At 45.7% G+C, this 23,404-nt stretch overlaps 1 protein-coding gene across 2 annotated transcripts in view; it reads right to left on the minus strand.

Annotated features, from left to right (window-relative positions):
- The window catches only part of MAP2K4 (mitogen-activated protein kinase kinase 4), a 104,534-nt gene that overhangs the window by 52,405 nt on the left and 28,725 nt on the right, over window positions 1-23,404 (minus strand). Inside the window, exons 2-3 of one of the 2 annotated variants that reach the window (XM_076353504.1) lie at window positions 13,348-13,450; window positions 552-647 (exon numbers count right to left, since the gene is read on the minus strand). In XM_076353504.1, coding sequence (XP_076209619.1) covers window positions 552-647; window positions 13,348-13,450 — 199 coding nt within the window. The remainder of the gene's footprint in view (window positions 1-551; window positions 648-13,347; window positions 13,451-23,404) is intronic. The other variant, XM_076353505.1, reaches the window with a different exon arrangement.

The following is a 23,404-nucleotide window of genomic DNA, read 5'->3' on the forward strand; positions in this document are numbered from 1 at the left end:
CTGGTAAACTACTGAGTTACAATGGATTTTGATTAACCCTGCCCTTGACATGGATGAAACCTCTCAATTTATCATGGTGAAGCCTGTACCGAATTTAACCGGGGACATTAAACTCAAACTCATTTTGATTTGGACATGAGCCAGACTGCAGCACATTTGCTGAACCCACCACGGCCAGGTATTCAAAGTTTACACTGGATTCAAGCATTTCAGAATAATACTGGAAAAACCTGAGCTAATTAATTTAAATGACCCTTCTGAGAATGCTGACTCCTCTTCTGAAAGATTACATCTCCTGAGCCATGGTCAGCTACCCGAGAAAGAACAGGAAACAGAGACACGAGCACATCCATAAGAATCAACAAAAGAACACGAATATATACTTTAAATAGTTTGCAAAATGATACTAAGATGCAATATCATTATCATTACCCAAAAAAATCACTCAATGGAATGACACTATTTCTGAGACAAATTCCATTACTTTAATAGATGCCATTTTTGCAGGTATGGAAAATATTTGACAATGGCTAACAGACAGTTAAGCTTACTGTAGCCTGCTGGAAAGTTTCTGGATGAGGTCCGCTTCTCTCCTTTTGAAACTGAACGGGACAATGTGATTACTACCCAGGGTTGCTTGTGTATCACTTCAGCCAGGAAAAGTTGTGAAAATGACAGGAAAACATGGTGCTGTTATCACATGACACAATAACGTATAACACAATACTCAGCTAGTCACACTACCCACGGAGCACTTAACATAAGAAATCAGTGAGCTATGTATTTTTCTTCCAAATTTCACCTCAGCAACCTCCCCTTACTGGGAGCAATGCAGCACCGGATGATTTGAACTGCATTTTAACATGTTAAATCATAAGCAATTTGTTTTCTTACAGCAATGGCAATTATTATTTCCAACTGTATTATTACTATGATTAGAAACATGAATAATTGCATTCAACTTACTATCCAAATACCTATATATTACTGACATGCTGTTTCCTCGAGGCACATTGACCATCACTGCTCTGTTTTTCTTGTGGTCTCTAAAGCAGGACTTAACTAAAAAATTACTTTTTTATATGAAATCTAGCTTCCATCCTGAATCCACCAATCTAGGACTGGTGGTCTCTCCCAGGTGGGCTTGTTGTCCATCTTACCCCTCTCTTACTGAGTAAGTTTGCATGACGTCCTTTCTTATTACCTCCAGAGCCACACAACTGACAGATAAATGAAGGTTAATTACCACTCTGTATTACGACACTTCTCTAAGAACAAAAATCAGGTTCTGGATCTCTGAGTCCCTCAAGCTGTCCAGCTTTGGAAATCTCCTTTCGCAATACAAGGACCTGTTATCTCAGAACGGTTTGAGTAGCTCAGGCAAGATGCGCTCCTGCTAAGCACTTTGTGGAGGGCACACGGAAAACAAGCACTCAAGTACTTGTACAAATGACCAATGCAGCTATCTACAAACGCCCAGCAACACAAACTTATGGCTTTGCTCAGCTCCTTGTTGGAAACACTTGAGAGAGGTAGATAACGAGCACCATTATTTCAACTACGTGAAACGTTTCTGTTTCAACTACTCTAACAAGTGATTTTTCTAATTTAAACTTCTGTATGTCATAAGATTCCAACCCTAGTCTGGGAAAGCTAAAAGCTCTCCAACTTCTCTGTCAGGATTTTTCTATTTGGGATTAAAAAAAAAAAAACACAACACTTTGGGCTGCATCACAGACTGAAATAACCTGAAATTCAATGCCAAGAATGTACCTGGCAGTATTTTTCTTTCTGTGGCAGACAAGGACAGATGAGAGACAAAGAAATCACCTAACTGCAAGACAGCGATTGCTTTTTCAGAGAGATGCAGCTACCATGTGATAACCAAAAGAGAGCTCATAACAAGACTAAGTAGACCAAATGTGACTTGTATTTTAAAAGTGCCCCTCCTCTAAGACATAGACTCCTACAGACGAGTGAAAGCAATTGTGTGTTGAAAGTCCCCATGCTCCAACGGTCTAGTAGTATGGTGAGACTTAAAATGTTGGCCTCCTCCGAGACAGCTGCATGGGGCACAGTTTTCTCCACTGACTCTCAGGAGCCAAGAGGTAGTTTTCTGTAAGCTCTTTAAAGATGCCTACAGAAAATTAAGGATGCTGTAAAGGAGTTAGGCCAGTGGTCCTAGAGAATCACCTTTCCCATCTTTCACTGGTATGAAATACCCACCTAGAACATCAGAGAGACAAAACAAACCCAGTTGGATTATAGAGAAGCCCCTACACTCCTCAGAGAGGACAACCGCCTTCACGCTGCTGTAGCAAGAGAGATTTGAAACAATCACTTTCAACTGATCCGCACTTGTCTCTGCAAAGGCATCAGTTATGTTGAGCATGAAGGACCAATTGCTCATACAGATTTACTCCAAGCATATTTTACAAAGGAGGGAATTAAAACAGGCTCAAAGAGAAGACTGTTTAGGGTCGCCATAATCCACTGTAGACTGGCTTGGCTCGCACTTTTCTGAGGTTTCCCAAAATGGTGGGACCTTCACGGTGAGAGGCAAGAACATCCACCTGAATCTCAAAGATGAGGTCTGTAGTTTTCACTGACATAATATACCATGAACCCAATTAATCTAAGTTCTTTTCAGAAGTCAGTTCCTCAAACAAGCAGAATGGCAAAACCAGTTCAGCCCTGCAGGCCAACCCCCACCTCCATCACGTCCATTCAATCCACCACAATGTCCTTTCCATGAGCTCTTTGTACAGCAGCTGTTTTTCCTGGGTGCATCCTGTTCATTCAGTCCAGATGTCCTCCACGGTACACACTGAAAGTCACTCATTTATGCAAAGGACAAAAACAGAAGTTGTTGATGATGACGTGGGGGGTCAAAGCAGTCTCCGAATCTGCAGACTCTCCTCTCTTTATTTTCCATTTCTTGATTTTCGTGTACAGAAGACAAAAGGGATGAGAGATTCCTTCAGTTTGAACCCACAAAGCAGAAGAGTCAGCTCATTTCTCCATAGCCAGGATAAAATGCAAGATATTTTACTACAAGGTGGTGATTAATGTCTGAAGAGATAAAGAATATACTCTAGCTCTGATGAAATGTGGTGTGATCCCGAGTACGCAGAATAGCAATGAGCAAAGTTTATTCCTACAGCTAGCAATGGCAGTTGTTTATTGGGGTTTCCTGCAGGAATGCGGTTTGCAAGGTCCACATCTGGAAACGTTAGGGTTCGAGTCCAACTTAAATCACAGATATGAATACTGGTGGTCCATATATAAAATCCTTTCTGACATTTCTGTATGTCACACAACCAGAAAAAAAAGTCTGTGCCTGACCATCTCAGATTAATTGGAGTCCAACAGTGACAACCACTTAGGGTCAGAAACCAGATACGCCATCTGTACAATACAGCGGAGACCACTCCTATACACAGGCACCAAGCTCAGGTCAATGTGTAAGCGATGTCCTACTTTGTAAATGATTATTGAACAATATATTTATCCAAAAAATGGGTAGAGACCAAACCTGTGTGTGCACATATATACATATATATTCAGAGACGTTACATATAATAACCTGCTTCATCCCATTTTCCTCGCCAAACACCAGCAGGTTTTGCATATTAAGCTTTCAGTGACTGTATTTGCCCAAGGAGGAGGGAACGTGGGGATATAGGCTCTCTTCAGCCTCAGGACTCCATCCATGTTCCAGGACACTGGTCCCTAAGACATACAGGATGAGACACCTATTGCCCCTGTTGACCTTGGATCCATCCCCAGCTCAGAAAGCCAGATATATGGGTCTAGAAGAAAAGAAGCCCCAAGAGGGCAGTCCATGCTCTCAGATGTTATATAAAGATCAGCAACAGCATCTCCTGCTCCCTGAATAAATTTTAACTGAAATCAGTATCGTCTGATATGTTTTCAGAGCGTGCCTTACAAACTGGTGAGTTCAGATATGGGGATGCTCAGTTTCCCCTCTTAGGCAGGACAGCAGCGATGTGCACAGCTCAGACCCCTGGAGCACCTTGGGATGCAGACAACATGCAGGTGTCACAGGGTATTTTTCATCAAAGAGCTCAAGTCCCAAAGACTGCTCATCGCTGGAGGGAGGAAGGGAGAAAATGTGGCAGCTCCCAGTTCTCAAATGGAATTCTGGATCTCACCTGTACTTCTTAATCATAAAAAGTTACTGTTGAATGCAGATAATCAGACCATTTGAAGGCTCAGAGACGGCAATGCATCACACCTTCTCTATAAAGTGTGAAATATGAGTTTTAGAATGGTTTACAGCATTTAGCAGATAAAATGGTAAAGCACAGACACATATGTCTTAAAATACTCTGCAAAATACACCGATAGATTCAAATGTTATTGAAAAGTCCAACATGAATGGAGCTGCTCTCTCCAATTTTCTCTCTAACCCTCCAGAGAAGATTAGGGTATTTTGGTGTCCTGAATGCTTTTAAAACCTTCACACACCAAGATTTAGAACCAGTTTGCATATAAACATGTACACTGCTGTCCTTGCTAGGGGATGCAGCACCTAGAAATAAAGGAAAGGAAAAAAGAAAAAAAAGGAGAGAAAATGGTGCTTCTGTTATCACAACGGTATGAAGGGACAGAATAGATACCGACTCTGAAACCACTTGACCTACTTTCACTTCTCTTAAATAAGCATTGCAGCAGTTACATCTTTGTGTGAATTACGCAGCTATGCCAGGACCAGATGTGTCTCTCCTGGTGTGTGAAGAGGGCTGTAACTCAGGAATCCCTGGGGTCTACTGAACACTAACGCGACAGTTCTGCTCCTGCCAGACCCAGCACCACCTCTGAACCACTGGGACACAAGCAACAAAATTAAATAAAACCAAAATTCTTAAACCACACCAAACACTCCACAGTCTGCAACCTTGAACTGCTTTCAAACAAAGGCAGCACCATCCCCCATCTCAAACACAGCAAGGAGACTGGGGGAAATTTCCAACTCTCCAATGGTCAGGACAACAGACGTTTCTCACAGTCTTCCTCATTAGACCACGCAAATTATTACTAAAGTGTTGACCTTGTACCCAGGTTTATAAACCTGGGCTTTTTAAACCAAGCTGACTAAGCAAGAAACACAGTCACCCCCCGGCTCTTCTCCAGGCACCTCCAAAGCAGGAGTGCAGTCCTGAGCAGGCTGCAGGCACCTGGCTTTTGCCATGAGCATGGATGGAGTCAAGGATGATGACTCCTAACTTGTGTCTCAGGGGAGGATCTGGCCAGCCACAGGTCACCCATGGAGCCATGTTACTAGATAAAGAGTAGGCAGCACATCTCCCTAAAAGCCAGGCACTAGAAGGAAAGTCTACAGGATACTTCCATCCAAGGGAGACATTGCCCAGCTTTGCTCTTCTGTACAGCCTCTGTGTGGACCAACATGCAGCCACACTGATGCAGGTTTGATGGCGAATGAAGTCGGGTTCAGTCTGAAAACGAATATTTCCACCTCATTGCTCTATCTGATAACTTTCCAATTTCCATCAAACCAGAATGCTTCACCTCCCTCCACACACCATTCAACTCAGCAGAAAAAATACAGTGGTCAACTCAAAACTGCTAGTCTTCAGAGACTCTTCTCAGACACCATCTCAGTGTCCCTGGAGCAGGAAAACCACGGAGTGGACAGCATCACTAAAAACACCTTCACAGGCAACACAGGACGGCAGCTCTGCCTCTCTCCCTTACCACCTTCCTTTGCCCAACGTGCCAGCGAAAACAGGCCCCAGGAGGCAGCCTAAGTGTCAGACATCACGCCTTGAATTAGAAAATATTGTCATTCATGCCTCGGTGTGCCTCAGACATCTGAGTGCCAGCTGCCAGGGCCTGCGAATGACCGAGGACGGCCGCGTCCCCACGGGGGCTCGCAGAGGCAGGGGGTGCCCCGGGTGGCTCCGGGCAGGCGCAGCAGCCTCCAGCCTCCCCTACCTCCGGATAACCCCCACTGCCACCACAGGCTCTTCCTCCACTCCCACCACCCAGGCTGCTGTCCCTGCTGGGCAGGACGGGCCAGGTCTTGGCGCTCTGGAAGGTTAACTGCCAGCATCGCCATCTTCTTACATCCTCTCACCTGTCAGTTGCTCTTCCCCACCGCGGGAGGGACAGGCCTCCCTCGCGCACCAGGAAGGGGACCTGTTTCACACCGAGGTGGGTCATGGCTGCAAGGTCAAAATGCTGCTCCCAAATGAGCAGCTCTGACCACAGCTGTGTGCGTGCAAGAGCCAGGACAACAGCTCCTAACTGTGCCGGTGATGGGACGGGTAACACAGAGCTAACCTGTGGACCACAGGTTATCAGGAGATCCCTGTTCAACTCCCTACCCCATCACAAGCTCCTGGCCTAACCTTTACCTCTTCCAAATTACAGCATGCCCCAGCTTCCCATCTGCAAACAGGGAACACAGTTTTGTGCAACCATTTGGGTTTGCAAAGCTAAATCACTCGGCACGTGTGAAGCACTCGGAACCCACGGGAGCCAGATTAGTATGTAACATGGGGTTGTATTTGATTTAGACACTCAAATGTAGGTGATTAGGTTTCCAGAAGTTCTGAGAAGCCCAGGTCCCAATACTGTGGCAGGAAGCTAGATGCTCAGCACCTTTGAAAAAAATCAATGTGAATTAGCTTAATGGAGATATACAAGCTCCAAATTTTGGTCCCAGTCATGGAAGGCCTAAATTCAGAAGCAGAGTGCTGAGATGTCAAAACCCTTGCAGAAAGAACAGTTCTACTAGGGCACTAATGCTCCAAGGGACATGGAAGTTGCTAGAGAAATTTATTTTGGAAGCAGCAGGCAACAAAAATCTCCTATGCAGAGCAGGATTAGCACCTTAGAGAAATACCAAACCTTAGAAGCAAAAAAAAAAAAAAAAAAAAAAAGACCTTAATGCAGCATGTTCAGTCAAAATCTCACGCTAACTTTGGTAGCACCTTCTCTGAAGAGGCAATCTATTTGAAGTCTGAGATACTGAGCATGTGCGCTTTACAAAACATATCACCTCTTTGTCATCTAGGCCACAGAGATCACTGGCCAAACGAACTTGTAAACTTCTGGAAGAAACAGGAAGGTTAAATACAAGACAAAACTCATCGATTTGTCAAGAAAGCTCCTGAAAAAAAAATGACGTTTAAGAAACACTGCTCTAGCACTTAAACTACAGTGATGTTTGTATTAAAAGTGAAAGCCTGTTTTCCATAGGCTCACTCAAACATTTAAATATATTTTGCTGAGTCCTTGTAGGTCTCCATTTTACTTGTGCTTATTTGAAGAGACAAGCAAGTTTCCCAGTGATTACATTCAGATACCACAACTTTCAGGAAATGTTGTGGAACAGTCACAGAAAAAAATTCAAATTCTTAACTGGTACCTTTTACATTACAAACTATTTCAAAGGCTATCGCAGGTATCACACCCTGCGATGGGAAGGTATCATGCGGCAGAAAGGTATCAGAAATTAGTAACAATGAAGATGTGAAACGACTGTGATAGAAATGGGGAACAAACAGAGAAATATATACAGGAAAATTCACACAAGTAATTGTGAACATGCCAATTTAGGATATTCCACTCTGGGTTTTAATATTTTTTTAGACAAATGGTAGTAACTCTCACAGGTTATTTCCTCATGAACTCAGCCAGCTGTAAGGCTGTGCAGCTGGAGAGCCTGAAACCACATGCCCAAAAAGGTTTGGAAAAGCATAAGAGGAGATTAAAAGGGAAGCAGACACTTGAGAGAGACTTTGGGACAGCCAGAAAAATCCGTTCCAGGAATAATGACAGTCCCTGAACGATACAGAAAAAAAGGAAACAGCAGAGTCTGACGTGCAACTGGACCTCCATTTGCTTCTGAGGAATCCAACCCTGAAGGTCTGTTAAACAAACATCTGCCAACACACTCTTGGGGCATCTATCTGGAAAGTGTGTGACTCTCCCAAGTGTCACAAGGAGACGAAGGTCCACACGGGGCACCTCTGGAAGCTTAAGTCACAATGAATCCATGAAGACACCCACAAGCTACAGGGAGGCTACGGAGTCCGACAGGCCACCAAACAGTTCAGAAGCTGGGTTTGTGAGCATTAAAAGGGGTCAGCTCATTTTGTCACCTTTCCAGATGAGACTGCAATGCTCTGGTGTTCAAGTTCTAGAGAGGTGGCGCCTCTGACAGTCAAGAGACTGCCCAGCTAGCAGACAGGATACTCGAGCAGCAACATGCTGTGAACCACATGACAAAAAATTCTTTGTGCGTGCTCATTTCTTAGCAGGTGGATCTAAATTCTGTAGCCTGAAGTCAAGATCAAGGCATCGCTGCTCGAGAAGAGTACAACGCTTTCCAGAAAACCGAAAAACTCATCTACAGCCAACCGAACAACTTGGTTCAATGGATGCCAGCAATGGCCAGCACAACACAGACAGCTGCCAGGCAAACCTGCCGTGCACAGTTATAGAGGCACATCTCACCACATCATTCCCGTGTTAGTGTTATTTGAACCTCCTTTCAGCAAAGGCCACCAGCTGCAAGTAGCTCTTATAGAGCTTACACATAGATAATTGAGTAATCTAATTTTGTTTGTGACCTAAATCCTACTTGGACACAGTTGGTTGGAAATAGCAATTGAAAAACAATGGGTCGGAAGTTTAAGAGCTCACCCTAACCATGGCTTGTGTTCTCCAGCCTCTGCAATGTCTGCTGCAGAGAAAACAAATTAACAGATTTGTTAATCTGGTCTCAGTCAGAAGTAGTCTGAACTAATGAGAACAGTGGTCTCAACTGACAGTTCTCCATAGTCTCCACTGTTAGCCAGCCTGCAGAGCACGGCAATCACACACACAAGCCTTGCTGACTTTGACCAGGCACAAGCAGGATCATACACTTCCCTGGACTGGGGCATCAGCTGTCAGTACAACACTTACATCTTCTCTAGACTGCATCCTTTCAAGTAAGAATTTTACTCCGCAACTACTCTCTGTAATTCAGGGTCTATTCTGCCTTTACCCTGTATAGGTCACGTGTAAAATTATGTATATCACTGTGCTAGATACCCTATGGACAGGCAGGGTAGTATGCCATAACTAGACAAAACCTCTCTCTGCACTTACAAAGTAGATTTGTTGGTAGCAGTCATGGCTGAACTGAACAAGATGCACGTCCTCCGTAGCTCCATCAGTCACAGCCGCCTCAGAACCAGCACGGACCTTCCTTCCAACCCCCTGCCTCGCTCCCTGTTGCTCAAAACATCATACCGGGGCTCTGCCCACCTGCCCCACAGGATCTGTGCAGGAAAGCCATTAACAGCGCCTTTTAGTTGCAATAAGGGATGTCTCAGCCCTCAGCATCACCAGGAGGGCAGATTTCAGGGAGCCATAGCCCAAATTCTAGCAACTAGAAAAGTACCTCCAGTTTCTAATCTCATTCAAAGCCACCCTGAGTCAGTCTCCTATTTAAAAGCCACTTCAAGGCCCCCTGATTTTAACACATGTTCTAATTCAGAAAATATTTAGGGCAAAATCCTAGCAGCGCTGGAGACGTAAGGGGTTTTGCCACTGGCTCCAGTCTGAGCAGTTGTAGCCTCTGCTCTGCTAGTCTCCGCCTCGCTTGGTTTCCTGGTCATCTGTGACAAAGGTGACCTCCTTCAAGACATCCCAACACAGCTGGTAGCAGATGGACTGGGAAGAGTGAAGAATGGAGGTGTCCTGGGCAGGGGCTCAGGGTGCCGTGCGTTGGGGAGGGATGGGGCAGGAGCAGCAGGGCCATGCCACCCGCTGCCACTCGGCCACTGCAGTCCTCACCAGCTCTCAGCTCCAAGGCCATCATGGAGACGGCACAGCAAAGCTCAGAGGTCCAGACCACTCACCAGCTCCTCCTGCTCCCACACGTGGTCTCGCGTTCCTATGTGTTGCTCTGTATCCTGCCCTGGCACCCACCTCCTGTGCTCCCTGCGCACCCCCGGTAGCACACTCATACATCCTGGAAGGATGCAGCCCCAACCTGAGACCCAAACCGTAAGACGTGGCTCAAAACCACCGCAGACGGGAAAGAAAACACAAGGTGGGACAGAAGAAAGATTTGGAATCCCATGTCCCGAATTTCTATATTCAGTAGTGTTTAATCTATGCTCTCTCTCCCTGGAAATAGTATTCCAGGGCACAGCCTATATACTAACAAAAAGCCTCTACCCATGAGAGCAGCAAAGCTCTGGGAACAGCCTCCGGGCAGAGGCACAGCAGGCGTGATGCTCACCAAGCTACAGAGGGTATTCTGTGCCATGGGATGTAAAGCAACTGGGAAGCACTGGTCAGAGTCTTAATAACGTCACGTTTCGCAATTGGGATTCCACGGCCTTTGAAATTGTTCTTCCAGATAACATGCCGTTAAAACCAAGGAAATAGCATGAATGAATGGAGTCAGAAATCGTGCACGGATCACCTGGGAAACCTCCCTGTGGAAACCACACTGAGTCCCCTCCAGCCCACGTGTGCATCACCCCTGCCCAAAGAAGATTTACTCCACCCCTGGCTTACAGTGATTCCCAAAATGGTTTCCTCCACACTCCCCAACTTCTTTTCCAACACTCCCAAGACCTCTCAGACTGAGAAACAAACCCTAAAAAGAAAGCCAAATCACACCTTGATGGGGTACACGGGGTCCGTACCCATTTTACCAGGGTATGGAGCCTTGGCACTGAGGAGGAGCATGGCTACACCCAATATCCTGAAATTTCCAAGGCCACCTCTGGCACAACATGCCTTTCCTCCTCAGCAGCGGTGTTTTTGCTCCAGTGATGCAGTTTACGCCGAGGTTTCCTCCCTCCTAACACACGCACAGGCACAAGGAGCCCCATTTGCTCCTTTGCTTTCTGTCTACATAGCAAGAAACCACACTCTTACCTGAACATCCACCAATCCAGCCTGATCAGTTCCCCGACCAAAACCTGTTAATCAAGCAAAACACAGCTAATAGACAATTTACATCTCATAGCAGCTGCAGGACGCTGCTGGCTGCCTCCTCTTGTGCCCCAGCAAGAGCTTGGCGCAGGCAACGGGCATTTGACGAGAGGACCCTCTGCCCTCCTGGAGGCAGAAGCAACGGGACACCTCCGGATCGGTGGATCCAAGTCACAGAAACCCAAATTTCGTGTGAGAAATTGACCTCTCTGTATCTTCAGATCCACCCATCAGGACCAACAGGGTCTGCACAGGGAAATCCCCAGCAGCGTCGAGCCAGCGCTCATCTCGGGAGGGCGCCGAGGCCACTCTGCTTCATCAGGCTGGGGAAGAAAAGTAATTCAGTGAACCGAAACACACCTTGCATCGGGAACGCATCTGGGCCAGGAGGTCTGGAATATCCAATTAAAGTCTGAAGTCTAGAAACGTTTCTAGACAACAGAGGAAAAGACATTCCAGCCTCTCTGGGAAGCAGGCGGGAGATGCAGAGACATCACCGTGATGCACCAGCTGCAAGACAAACACTTGAGAGAAGCGTGCAACCAAGAGATGTGAACGTTGCTTTTGAGGAACAGCATCCGCTACAGACAACACAAAGGACGTGAGGATGAATTAGCTGTATCCAAGCTTAGTCAGCCTCAACACAGAGAAAGCAATCCAACCAACAGCATCTACCTCTTTCAAATAGAAATGGCTATTACAGCTTGTAGCATCCCAAGAAAGCTTTAGCGCAGACACATCACCATCATTTTTGACACTTGAATGACTATCATATCCAACCCAAAACACTTCCAAGCCCTCAGAACCAGTTACATTATTAACCAGCCCAGGATCCAACCCCTGCCAACAACTGCAACTCCCACGGAGACAGAGCAGCACCTTCTTAATGGACAATGTTGACAGTCACTTGCACAAACATGAAACTTAAGATGTCACTGACTAACAACGGAAGCTCTTCTGTGCTAGACAGGAGCCACTGTGACTTCCAGTGAATCCGAGACAGAAATCTGTGTGGATAAACACAGAAAAGTCAAATCCCAATAGATGGCTGACAGTGGGAACTCACTAGCTGAGACTAAGTCCTTCATTTAATGGACATGGGGAGGTTTGAGAGAGGAAAGAGTCCCAGATGGGGTTCTACAGAAAATTTTTACAAGGGTTTGATGATGCTGAGGGAGAGACACAAAAAGCGAATATATAAATGCTAGCTCTATAACCAGTGAGAATACTCTATTTCAGAGAGGAAAACAGAGAGAAGGAGAGGAGAGGACTTGCTGGAAAGGTCATTTGGGATGGTAAGAAGAATCACCTAAACTACTCTATAAAATTTCTAGATATTGTAATTACCGTTGATAACTCGTCAGAAACATGTTTCTAACTCGATAAAGGCTTGCTTGAAAATCCCCAGCATAAGGAAGCTACCAGAAATAGGAACAGATCCCAGAGGGTGTATCCTGGGGAAGCGGAAGGCACTGAGCTCAAAGAGAGAGACAGCGACATGCAGAGCCAAGCAGAAGCAGCCTACAACCAGGGACACCCTGGAGAGTCCAGGCAGCGGGGGAAGCTGCAGGGGCAGCTCCTGAGACTTGCCACTGACAAAACTCTCGAGACCTGCCGGGGAACTTAGAGAGGAAAAACTGGGGACATCTAGCTGCGTTCTGCCACACGTACAGGCTGTGGGTGCGTCACCCATCAATCTAGATTGGTGGATCTGAGGATACAAAGCTAGTATTTTCTGTGACGATGTACTACTGTTATTTACTAGCATCAGGAACAGCTCTGTGCCACAATTGCACTCAAACTTTGGATAGGGATATCCTGTAGCTATCTAGAAAACTCAGTGTGAGCTAATCACCACGTAACTCCCCGATATCTCCATGTTGGTATAATGACAGTACCCAATCTTTGTTGATTTTAGTGCTGGGGTGGGGAGGGGGGCAGGGGGCGGAATCTATCACAGTTACGTCTTTCACAAGTAACACAGAAACAAGAACTTCTCTCTAACGAAAAGTAATAAGCACTGAATAAAGAGACAGGAAAATGACAGTGAATAGGTCTGGAACGTCATTATAGGCGTATCTTGCATTAGCAGCTACAATTTATCTCAATTTAATCAATTCTGGAAGGCAGTAGCTCCAGTGTAAAACAGGAAGATCCCAAATTTAACCTTTTTTTAATTCCGGGGGGATGGGGTGGGGGAAGGGGGAGGGGAAAAAAAAATTCTTCTACTCCAACTGACAGATTTGAGCAACCTACAAATAACTGAAGTAATCAAACTGCATTAAAACAATACTGCGTGTTGGCTAAATAATTTCAAAGTTGTTCCACTAGTTGCGCCTTTGGCTTTATACTCACATGTGTGGATTTTGGAAAGGAACTCCAGAAGTGTTTAGAGTAAATCTTGCTGTGGACTTGAAAGGTGGATTTGCAAAATTTAACTTCAGCGCTTTGCGTTTACCTGGGAGACAACGAACATAAAGTAAACTTTTTGTCAGCAACAAAATATTAAGAGCATCTGGAAATAAACAGGAAAAGATAAACATATTGTAAGAAAAGGAAAACACATTTCACAACATTAGCAAACCATGGCTTGTGTTAGGGACGCAGAGACGGAGAAATGGAAGTCAGCTCTCACCCCAAGCTCTTCCACCGTCTCATTCCAAGTCAGTTGCCAAAGCAAGGTGTCCAAAGCACCTCCTGTGACAGCTGGAGTACCAGCATCAGCTGCCAGGGCTACGGGGCACCTCCACACCAGGGCCCTGAACATCCTCCATGCACAACCACTCCTTTAAACAGATCCATGCTGGCAGGCTCCACTTCAGCCACGGTGGCAAAGGGGCCTGACCTCCTCGGCACAGCCTGGGCATGCCACCAGACCCAGGGTGGATGACACTGAGGAGGGGAAAGGGCACCTTGGGATGTCTTTTATGTAACAACCCAACCGTAGGAGGGCTGACAGGGTTCCTGACCCTCCTCAGCCTTACAGCAAATGGAGATAACCAGGCTTGAGCGAGGGTGGAGGAGATCTGCTGTGTGCCCCTTCTGCCAAGTGGGTCGCCAAGCAGAGCAAAATTCAGCCCATCGGAGGGGTGACCAGGTGAGAGAAAGCTTTGCTCTGCAGCCAACTGAGAAAGCATGGGGAAAAAGAAAATAAATAAATAGTAGGGTGGAAGTGCTCCTGGTCACCGCTCCAGCCACTGGCTATGTATTTTTCATTGAAGCCGAGATGACCTGCTCGAGCAACAGCAGGGTCAGGGACTACAAAGGGACATGTCCCTTCCCAGTCCTCCCACTGGGCTGCAAAGACCCTGTCTTGTTCCCGTTCATCTGCAGGAAACCTGCAGTCCTATCCACCAGAACATACCAAGATGGGGCCTCTTCCACCCCACCTTCCCAGGAGCCTGTGACTGATCCCCCCTGGGCTTCCCACTGCCTGGGCGATGTCTTAACAACTCACTGCTGCTCATCCCAGGAGGCACCAGCCATCCGAAGCTGGCACGATACCTGGATTCTTCCAACAACCTTCCTTTGCCTGCACTCTAGAGTGGGTGTCGTATTCCCAAACATCTCACAGCCCTCCTGGGAAAAGCCAGAAGGCACCATCCTGCTCTGCAGCATTCTTCTACCTTACACAAAGAGGTGTTTTGGGTAACTCCAAGACCAAAACAAAGAGAAAAAACTAGTTACAGGTCAAAGCATTTTACAGCAATTTCAGGGCATGAAATATTACAAGGATCATAGAATCATAGAATCATTTAGGTTGGAAAGGACCTTTAAGATCATCAAGTCCAACCGTTAACTTAACACTGCCAAGTCCACCACTAAACCATGTCCCTAAGCGCCACGTCTACGCGTCTTTTAAATACCTCCAAGGATGATGACTCAACCACTTCCCTGGGCAGCCTGTTCCAATGCTTGACAACCCTTTCAATGAAGAAATTTTTCCTAATATCCAATCTAAACCTCCCCTGGTGCAACTTGAGGCCGTTTCCTCTTGTCCTATCACTTGTTACCTGGGAGAAGAGACCAACATCCACCTCACTAGTAGAATCATTTAGGTTGGAAAGGACCTTTATTAAGATCACCGTGGCAACATACATCTAAAACCAGCTTGATAAACCCAACAAACCTCAGAATTAAGGATGTCCTCAAAAGAAATACAGACACCCTGCAGTCTGGAAGGCACAGGAAAGCTTGTGGCCAGCAAACACCCAGCCGTACCCAGCTCAGGCTCCTCAACGCCAGCCATCCCAGACGAGCTCAGCTGGATGCCAAGTGCCAGGTACAGATATATTTGGGTTAAGTTCTACCTTGAGGTCTCACTGCAGGAGGCAGGTGCTGCTGCTGGCGTTACCCGACCGACGGCACGTGGAGCTCTGCAGCACAACTCCGACCACTCACTGTTTGTGATTTCCACTTAGAGATGACCACCTATTTCCTCTATCATATCTTTTACTTTTAAATTACTGGTACATACTTTCAGTTTTTATCCCACTGCAATACAATAATCTGTAAATATCTGTATGCACATTGCATTTTCTAAAAATCACCTAATTTGTTATACATAAACGCCACACAACAAACTTGTACAAAATCCAACAGCATGAAACCAATTATCCAAAGCTTTGCATTAACCACCTAAAATAAACAACACATCACCATTTTTGGTGACAATTCATCAGCAGATTTCCATGAAGTCCCAGTCAGTGATACTGGGCCTTTCATCACTGATGAACGGTGGAGAAGAGGGAAAGCGAGGATGCCCAGCCTGGGTACAATTAGTTGGAGTGAGGATTGCTGCAGTACAGAGCTCAACACTCTCAATGGGTCTTTCTTGGGTACGTAACCCAAAAAGAGATGGCACAGTAGGGTCTAGGCTGCAGTTCTACAAGGAGACAAACAATAAAATATCTGGTTTTAAAAATCCTGAGCACACTGCAACAAGGTAAGCAATGAATGGCTTGCTCCTTTCAAGAGTAAAAGTATAGATAGAGGTGGGCACTGACACAGCAACAACATGATGTTTCAAAGAGTGCCAGGTGACAGTAACATTTCATCCTCATCTAAAAACTTGTCCATCCACACACACCATGCCTGATGTCCATTCCCTCTTCCCTGAACCACAGCACCCTGCTGCTGAGCAGCACTGGTGCTACAAACCATGCAGAGGAGGAAGAGTTGGCTGTTGAGTAGGTAACAGAAAGAAAAATCATAGAATCATTTAGGTTAGAAAAGACCTTTAAGATCATCGAGTCCAACCGTTAACATAACACTGCTAAGTCCACCACTAAATCACGTCCCCAAGTGCCACATCTGCCTGTCTTTATTAAATACCTCAAGGGATGGTGACTCAACCACTTCCCTGGGCAGCCTGTTCCAATACTTGACAACCCTTTCAATGAAGAAATTTTTCCTAATATCCAAACTAAACCTCCCCTGGCACAACTTGAGGCTGTTTCCCCTTGTCCTATCACTTGTTGCTCAGGAGAAGAGACCGACCCCCACCTCGCTACAACCTCCTTTCAGGTAGTTATAGAGCGCAATAAGGTCTCCCCTCAGCCTCCTTTTCTCCAGAGTAAACAACCCCAGTTCCCTCAGCTGCTCCTCATAAGACTTGTGCTCTAGACCCTTCACCAGCATCATTGCTCTTCTTTGGACGCACTCCAACACCTCAATGTCTTTCTTGTAGTAAGAGTTTCTAAGCTCAGGCTCTTGCAGCACATGTGCCCAATGAACTGCAGAAGAGTCACTTAAAAGAGGACAAAGAGCTCAATTCACCCTTATACATGACCCAGAAACAAAGGAGGAATTGAACAAAACCAAAGAGGTAGAAAATGATAGACTCTCATTTTGGTTTTCCACAGACCTTATCACCCCTCCACATCTTTCATGTCCATCATCCACAATGTTCTGAAAGATCAGACGTTTGCATGACCAACAGGAATAGCTATAGAATCACAGAATGGTTTGGGTTGGAAGGGACCTTCAAAGATCTTCTAGTCCAACACCTCTGCCATGGACAGGGACATCTTTCACTAGATCAGGGTGCTCAAAGCCCCATCCAGCCTGACCTTGAACACTGCCAGTGATGAGGCATCCACAGCTTCTTTGGGCAACCTGTTCCAGTGTCTCACCACCCCCATCGTAAAAACCTGTTCAAAGCTAAAACTAACAATATTGTTAGCCAACAGAGAGGCAGAGCAATCTGCATCTCATGCCTGTCTCTTGAGAAGTCCTGCAAGGCTCCACCAAAGCATATGGCTGCAGGCAGGTCTGCCACCACAGAGGAACTGGAGGTTTCCTGGCAGGACCCTCTGCGAGTACACAACCTGTCACACAGCCACAACACCGTGCCATCGCCTGACCGACCACCAAGACCTCTCCTGACTCCATCCCTGATGGCATCTCCCTTCTTACACAGAGCAAAACCAGACTGAGTTCACGACTGCCAAGGATCTGGGAGACGCCAACGCTTACCAGCTACGTGCATATGCCTGAAACCTCCCCCTGCTCGTCTGCACTCCCCAGGTCCTCCCCTGCTGCTGTGCGGACAGGCGTAGGTGGTGGAGCTGAGCAGGTACCTGCAGGTAACAGTCATACAGCCCCTCGCTCATTTGTCCTGTTACCGCAGCATAAACTCTGCTCTCGGACTGGGTCCAAGAATTTACAGTGGTCATCATTCTTCTAGCTTTGTTTTATTCACATGCCTGAAACACTATCCCTCTTTCAAGGGCAATAATACAGTGTCATAAGATTTTCCCTTTCTAACAGCAACATTTATACAACTTAGAAAAGCATTTGTCTTTAAAGTGGCCCAACACTGAAAATGACACAATTAACTACAACCTCCTGTCAGAAAAATCACCTCTTCTCAAAACCTGCTCCTATTCTTACTACTTGCAAACTTTATACACGAAGTTTCCTCCTGTTTTCACACTGTGACAGAACATTTTTTTATCACTGTTAAACGTCAGTCTATTGATTTCTATCTCAGTAGGTTTCTAAGAATAGTCCCAATGATGTCAATCTACCATCTAGAGCTGGATTTTCTACAAATCCAACAAATACAGAAGCATAACCTGCCCCTGGAAAGCAAACAGGATGGTTTGCTTTTGCTCAGCCGATGAACAAGGAACATGACAGGGGAGAAACGGATGTCCTGAGAAATGCTGGGAATTTCCATTCAGCGCAAGTCACATGGAAACGCGTACTGTAAATGAAACAACACACTAAAATGAACTAAAAGTCTGACAAGAGTCAAAGCAAGCTGTCTTCTCCAGCAGCCTTCAAAAATCGAGTACTTCAGCTATGTACTGCATGAGTCTTGAGTTTCATCCCAAAAAAACAGATTTTTGACAGCTCCAAGCCCCTATTCCTTGCAGAAACATCACTCAAAACTAACTGGAGGCAAAAGAGCCTCTTTAGATGTAAGAGTTTTGCTGGTGATTTTGCTATGCACAGATTTAACTCAGACCACCCTGTTCCGCTATAATAAAGAGGCCTGGGGTTCATGTTGCTTCTGAAATTCGGTAACGCCCCTATCACCATCAAGGTTACGTGTTCAAAATTGTCCTAAAATGTGCCGCAGAAATATCCACCTTACATAAATTAAACGTCCTTTAAAGGTTTTGCTAACTTAATACATAATTCTAATCATCAACCACTGTAACATCTACTTCTCTAAGAAGCACAGAAGTAAAGATTACTGGAGAAGTAAGGATTTGGAAGAAACCAAAACTAACTTTGGAACATATCGCTTTTTCATAAGTTAGCTTAATCCTCAAAACCAGACCTGAAACTATGAAGTTTCTTGACATAAGGTCTTCCCAATTTTGACTAGTGGATTTGCTCAGCTGTATGATAATGGTTATACTAAGTCCAGACTATATTTGAATGCAGGATGGCCTTGGCTGAGCTGAAGCGGTAAGGGAAGTATTTGCTTATGTTTTGAGGGAATCTAAACAGGATTGTATCCTAAGTTATGCTGCTCTCAGAGAAGAAAAAGACAGCCGAAATAGCTTTCTGATTGCAAATAAGTTTATCTTCTATTCATAAGGATAGTAATCCTTATTTCAAATCACTGCAGCCATAAAATGATGGTATTCTTGCTCTCAAATCCATTTTTAAAAGGATGTTGTTGTTTTAGCAACAGGCCACTGCATGGAACTGCGGTAAGGGAGGACGTGATCCCTTGTGTCCTGCTATTCCACCAACGCACATCCCTTGGCACTTCATAGACTGTCGCCAAAACGGACACAGTGAAAAGCGGCCGGGAAGCCTTGCCAAGCTCACACTGGAGACCCACCTATACAACAGCCACAGAAAAATAATTCAGGCTCATAGCACGCATTTGTTTCTTGCTGCGCTGGTAAATGGATGCTAGGTTAAGTATACAATTATTTACGTGCTGCTATCCATCACTAGGATTAATCCAAGCACTTGGTTCTGCAGTTAGGCTCTCATCACTCTTTTTGAGGCCTCTTTACCACAACCACAGACAACCAGTCTTCGCACAAGAAGAAATAGCTATCTAGCAGAAAACATGCAGTTCAAAAGTATTCCTCCAGAGTTATATTCTGTATTACTATTTTTACTTCACCTAGGACATCTATGATTTCTTCAAGCCTCTGAGCCACCTCTTGTTGGAGAAAGCAATCCTGTTTTCTTCCTAGAATTTCCTCATCCCCATCCCTGCACACCACAACTCAAGAACACTGCTAACGACGTTCAGGTTACGCATAAGAAAACGCTCACTTTCCAAGCAGTAAGATTTTTCAAAATGGCAGTAGTTTAATGGATTTTTTTCCCAAGGTTTCTGTCTTGCAGGGATACAGATTGATCCCTGCCAAAATGCTTTCCACTTGGTTCAAATCTGCAATATCAACGTCTTGTTGTCACAGTGTGAACGTGACTGTCATAGTGCAAAGGTGACTATTCTCTCTGGTCGGATGCTGAAGTCTCTCTGCTGTCTGTGGAGTAGCAATATGCCAGGAACCAAGTCTACACTCTATTTCCTTACTCTAGTATAACCAGAAAAAAAGAAATACAACCACAGGAAAATGAGTTGTGGCAGCAAACAGCAGGAAGATGACCAAAGGATTTGCAATGAACTGTGCAACCTTTTTACCTCTCCCTGGTAAAATTAAAACATGTCAACAAAAAGACAGAGAAAACAGGGAGGAAGGGACGTCAGGAGGCCAGACAGGTTAGGTCCATTTGGGAACGGAGTTGAGTGTTTGAGGTTATCTTCTTAGGAGAAAACTGCAAAATATCAGGTCTGGTCTCTTCCAGGACATCTCAAAGCAAAGCTAGTGCCAACTCTCACCTGAGATGAAAAAAAAACAACAACAACAACAACAAAGATCTCTGCTCTTCCAACAGCTCTTGCTACCCAAATTGTTAGATCTTGTCTGCTAACAAAATGCTTGCTTTGACGTAGAGACAGCAGAAGAACGTTTACCCGTGTTCAGAGCTGCAGCCCTGCAGCTGCTGACGTCCTGAATGCACCCAGGACTCACAGCTCGTTATTTCTATTGCTGCTAGCACAGCGCTGCCTTGCCAGAGACCCTTCCAACCTACAATTTTTCAGTTTTATTTCCTTCCTTTCCAGTCTTGCTCATGGATGTACTCCAACATCAGCACAACTAATTTGGGAGTAAAGTAGGTTTCCAGCCTTGCCCTCAAGACAAACCATTTTTCAAGAAAAAACTAGTCAAATTTTGAAGTGAAACATGAAGAACTTCAGCAAAAAGCACAGTTTATTTGGGGAGTCTGAATGAAAGAAGAGGCCTGGGGTTTGAGTTAGTAGTTTTAAGAACTGTAACTACAGAAACTCACTTTCAAGGGTACAAGTATTCTCAGTACGTCTGTCTGTTACTGACTTTTACTGCCCTTCAATGAAACCTTCAAATTTAGTATAATCCAAGAGTCAGCATTCAAATCCGAGATGACAATTTTGCACTGCAGGAACGTGCTAAGTATGCTCATTTTTAGAAGTCACCTCATTAGAAAGAGTATTTATCCATAATTCACCTACAGCCCCAAGTGTGCTTCCACTTAGGGAGCACAAAAAGACACAAGCCCAGATCAGCCGGGACTCTGGAAGGGTTACCGGCCATTACCTTCATGAAACCCTACACAGTAAAACAGTTGTACTAAACAAAAAGTTAGCAAGACATCTCGGTGATTTAAGGCTGGAAGGCGGCTCACAGTTGCAGAGACACTTCCCGCATCAGCAGCTACCCACCTCTGCAACTTGCAATACATGATTTATGCTACATCCAACAGCACTTGCAACAGCTTCTATAAATACCTCCACTATGAAGCCTGGCTAAAGTAGGTTAGGCTTCAAGTGCAAGAAATTGCAATCAGATTAAGATTAGTTCCCTCAGACTGGAAACTCCCAGCAGTAAAGACCTGAGAATGAAGTCTCTGAAATCTCCAAAATCCACCATTAACCTTTAGCATTTATTATCCCTGATACTACCCTGCATGGAAATACCATTCGTATGAATAGCCATAAACAGAGTTACAACCACCTGAGCCTTGGGAGCAGATCAGCTGTGGTAAAAGAGCTTAAATCTGTGCCTGGGCAAGCATTGCGTGCTGAATATAACAGCACATGGCTGCACATGCGCAGCGAGGTGCACAACCGCGCTCCTGCCAGGCTGTGACGGGCAGTTCTCTGCCGAGGGAGGAGAGCGTAGCACTAGTATTAGATGGCAGCTTTCCTCCTAAACCGGAGTTCAGGCAATTTCTCGCTGAGAGCATTATTTAACACACCGCTCATAGTCGCAGTCAAACGCCAAGCCTGGTGAAGCACCGACGGAGAGAACCTGGAGGGTCCAGTTGTCCCAGGCACCTTCAACTGGCCAGCACGCAGGAGGTGCCGCCGGACCAGATGTCTGTGGAAATGGGGCCGCTCTCAAAACAGCGCTTCGTTTCAGTAACAAATACTGCAAAATGTTCACGCTACCCATGTTTGAGGCAGCCGCGGTGTAACCCCGCGGAGACTGTACCAGAGCAGGTGTCAGCAGGAAATGGTGATGCTGCCCTGCGAAATTTATTGCGAGGCACCTGGAGCCCTTCCTGATGTAAAACAGTAATAAATTATGCAAAGAGCCGTGCCAGGTACTTTTTCATTATGAAACAGCACAGCAACAATTATAAAATACACTGCAGGGAAGAGGACTGGGAACAAGTTTGGTTGATTTATTTTTTTTTTTTATTTTTAATTTTAGGAGCCTGTTCTTAGACTAAAAGCAAGGAAAAAAATCTGCCCTTGAGGCCTTTGCTTAAGGTCAATGGAAAGGATTTAGTTTCTTTGGATAAAGCAACAAGCATGTTTCCATCATCCCTCTAGCTACCTTACACCAGAAAAGTGGCAATGTCAATCACAGCCTGCATCCCATCGGCTCTGATAAACACCTCGGACCCAGCTGCCAAGAGCCCTACAGCCACGGATCGGGAAGAAGAGCAGGAACCAGAGGACTGGGGGGTCTTTTTCCATTTTAAGGCACAATTATTTTGCAGGGAGCAACCAATTCTGTCCACCTGAGTGTTAGCATATCAGGTTTTTTAATTCTGAAGACAAAAGAGACCACAAGTGGATCCTGCTGAAAGCAAGAAACAGCACTGGGAGTTAGGAAGCACTGCCCTGATGTCCGTAGGGAAGGATGAGGAAAGCCCTCGGCCACCAAGCCAGGAGGCACCTCCTGACACAGCAGTTCTGGATTTCCTAAGTGTAATTGCTGATAACTCTCTAAGAGAACAGAGGTCCATGGGGCGGTGACTCACTGATGTCTCAGGTGGGATTAGCAGAGCAAATCTGGACTCATTTAAGCAGAACGTTTCCCAAGATGCCAACAGAAATGAGGGGAGCGTCTAAGTCCTCCTCCTGCACGCATCTCCCTCTCCTGCCTCTTGCTTTTCTCCCAAGGGCCGTTGCACAGGAGGTTTCCAGCCCTTTGTTCATCAGGTTGTCATTTGCTACCTTTCAGGAAGAAGCAAGCTGTGAAAGGGACTTCAGTGTCCCTGTCCCTGCCTTCCCCCTCCCCAGCTCCCCCCCGTCCCAGTGCTGCTCTCCCCCACCGCAGAACATTTTGCTCCACATCCCCGTGGCACAGGAGGCTTCATTTTTGTCTCTCTCAGTTAAGCCTGTTAAACCAAGCGGGTATTTTTTGAGCCTTGTATCATCTACGTGGAGGACGCTGCCTGACAAAGCACTGCTTTTCTTCGAGTGGTTTTGGCACAGGGTCAGTTAGGCACCACCAACCCCGAAAGATACTGCTCCCAGTGCAACTCTCACATTCACACCTCCCCTTAAAACGAGCCCTTGGCAGCCTCCGTGTGATGTGTGTAGGTACCAAAGTGCTACCAGGGGACACAGACAGGCCACCTGCTCGGGTGGGAG

Source organism: Aptenodytes patagonicus, chromosome 16 (assembly GCF_965638725.1).
Source record: "Aptenodytes patagonicus chromosome 16, bAptPat1.pri.cur, whole genome shotgun sequence".
NCBI lineage: Eukaryota > Metazoa > Chordata > Aves > Sphenisciformes > Spheniscidae > Aptenodytes > Aptenodytes patagonicus.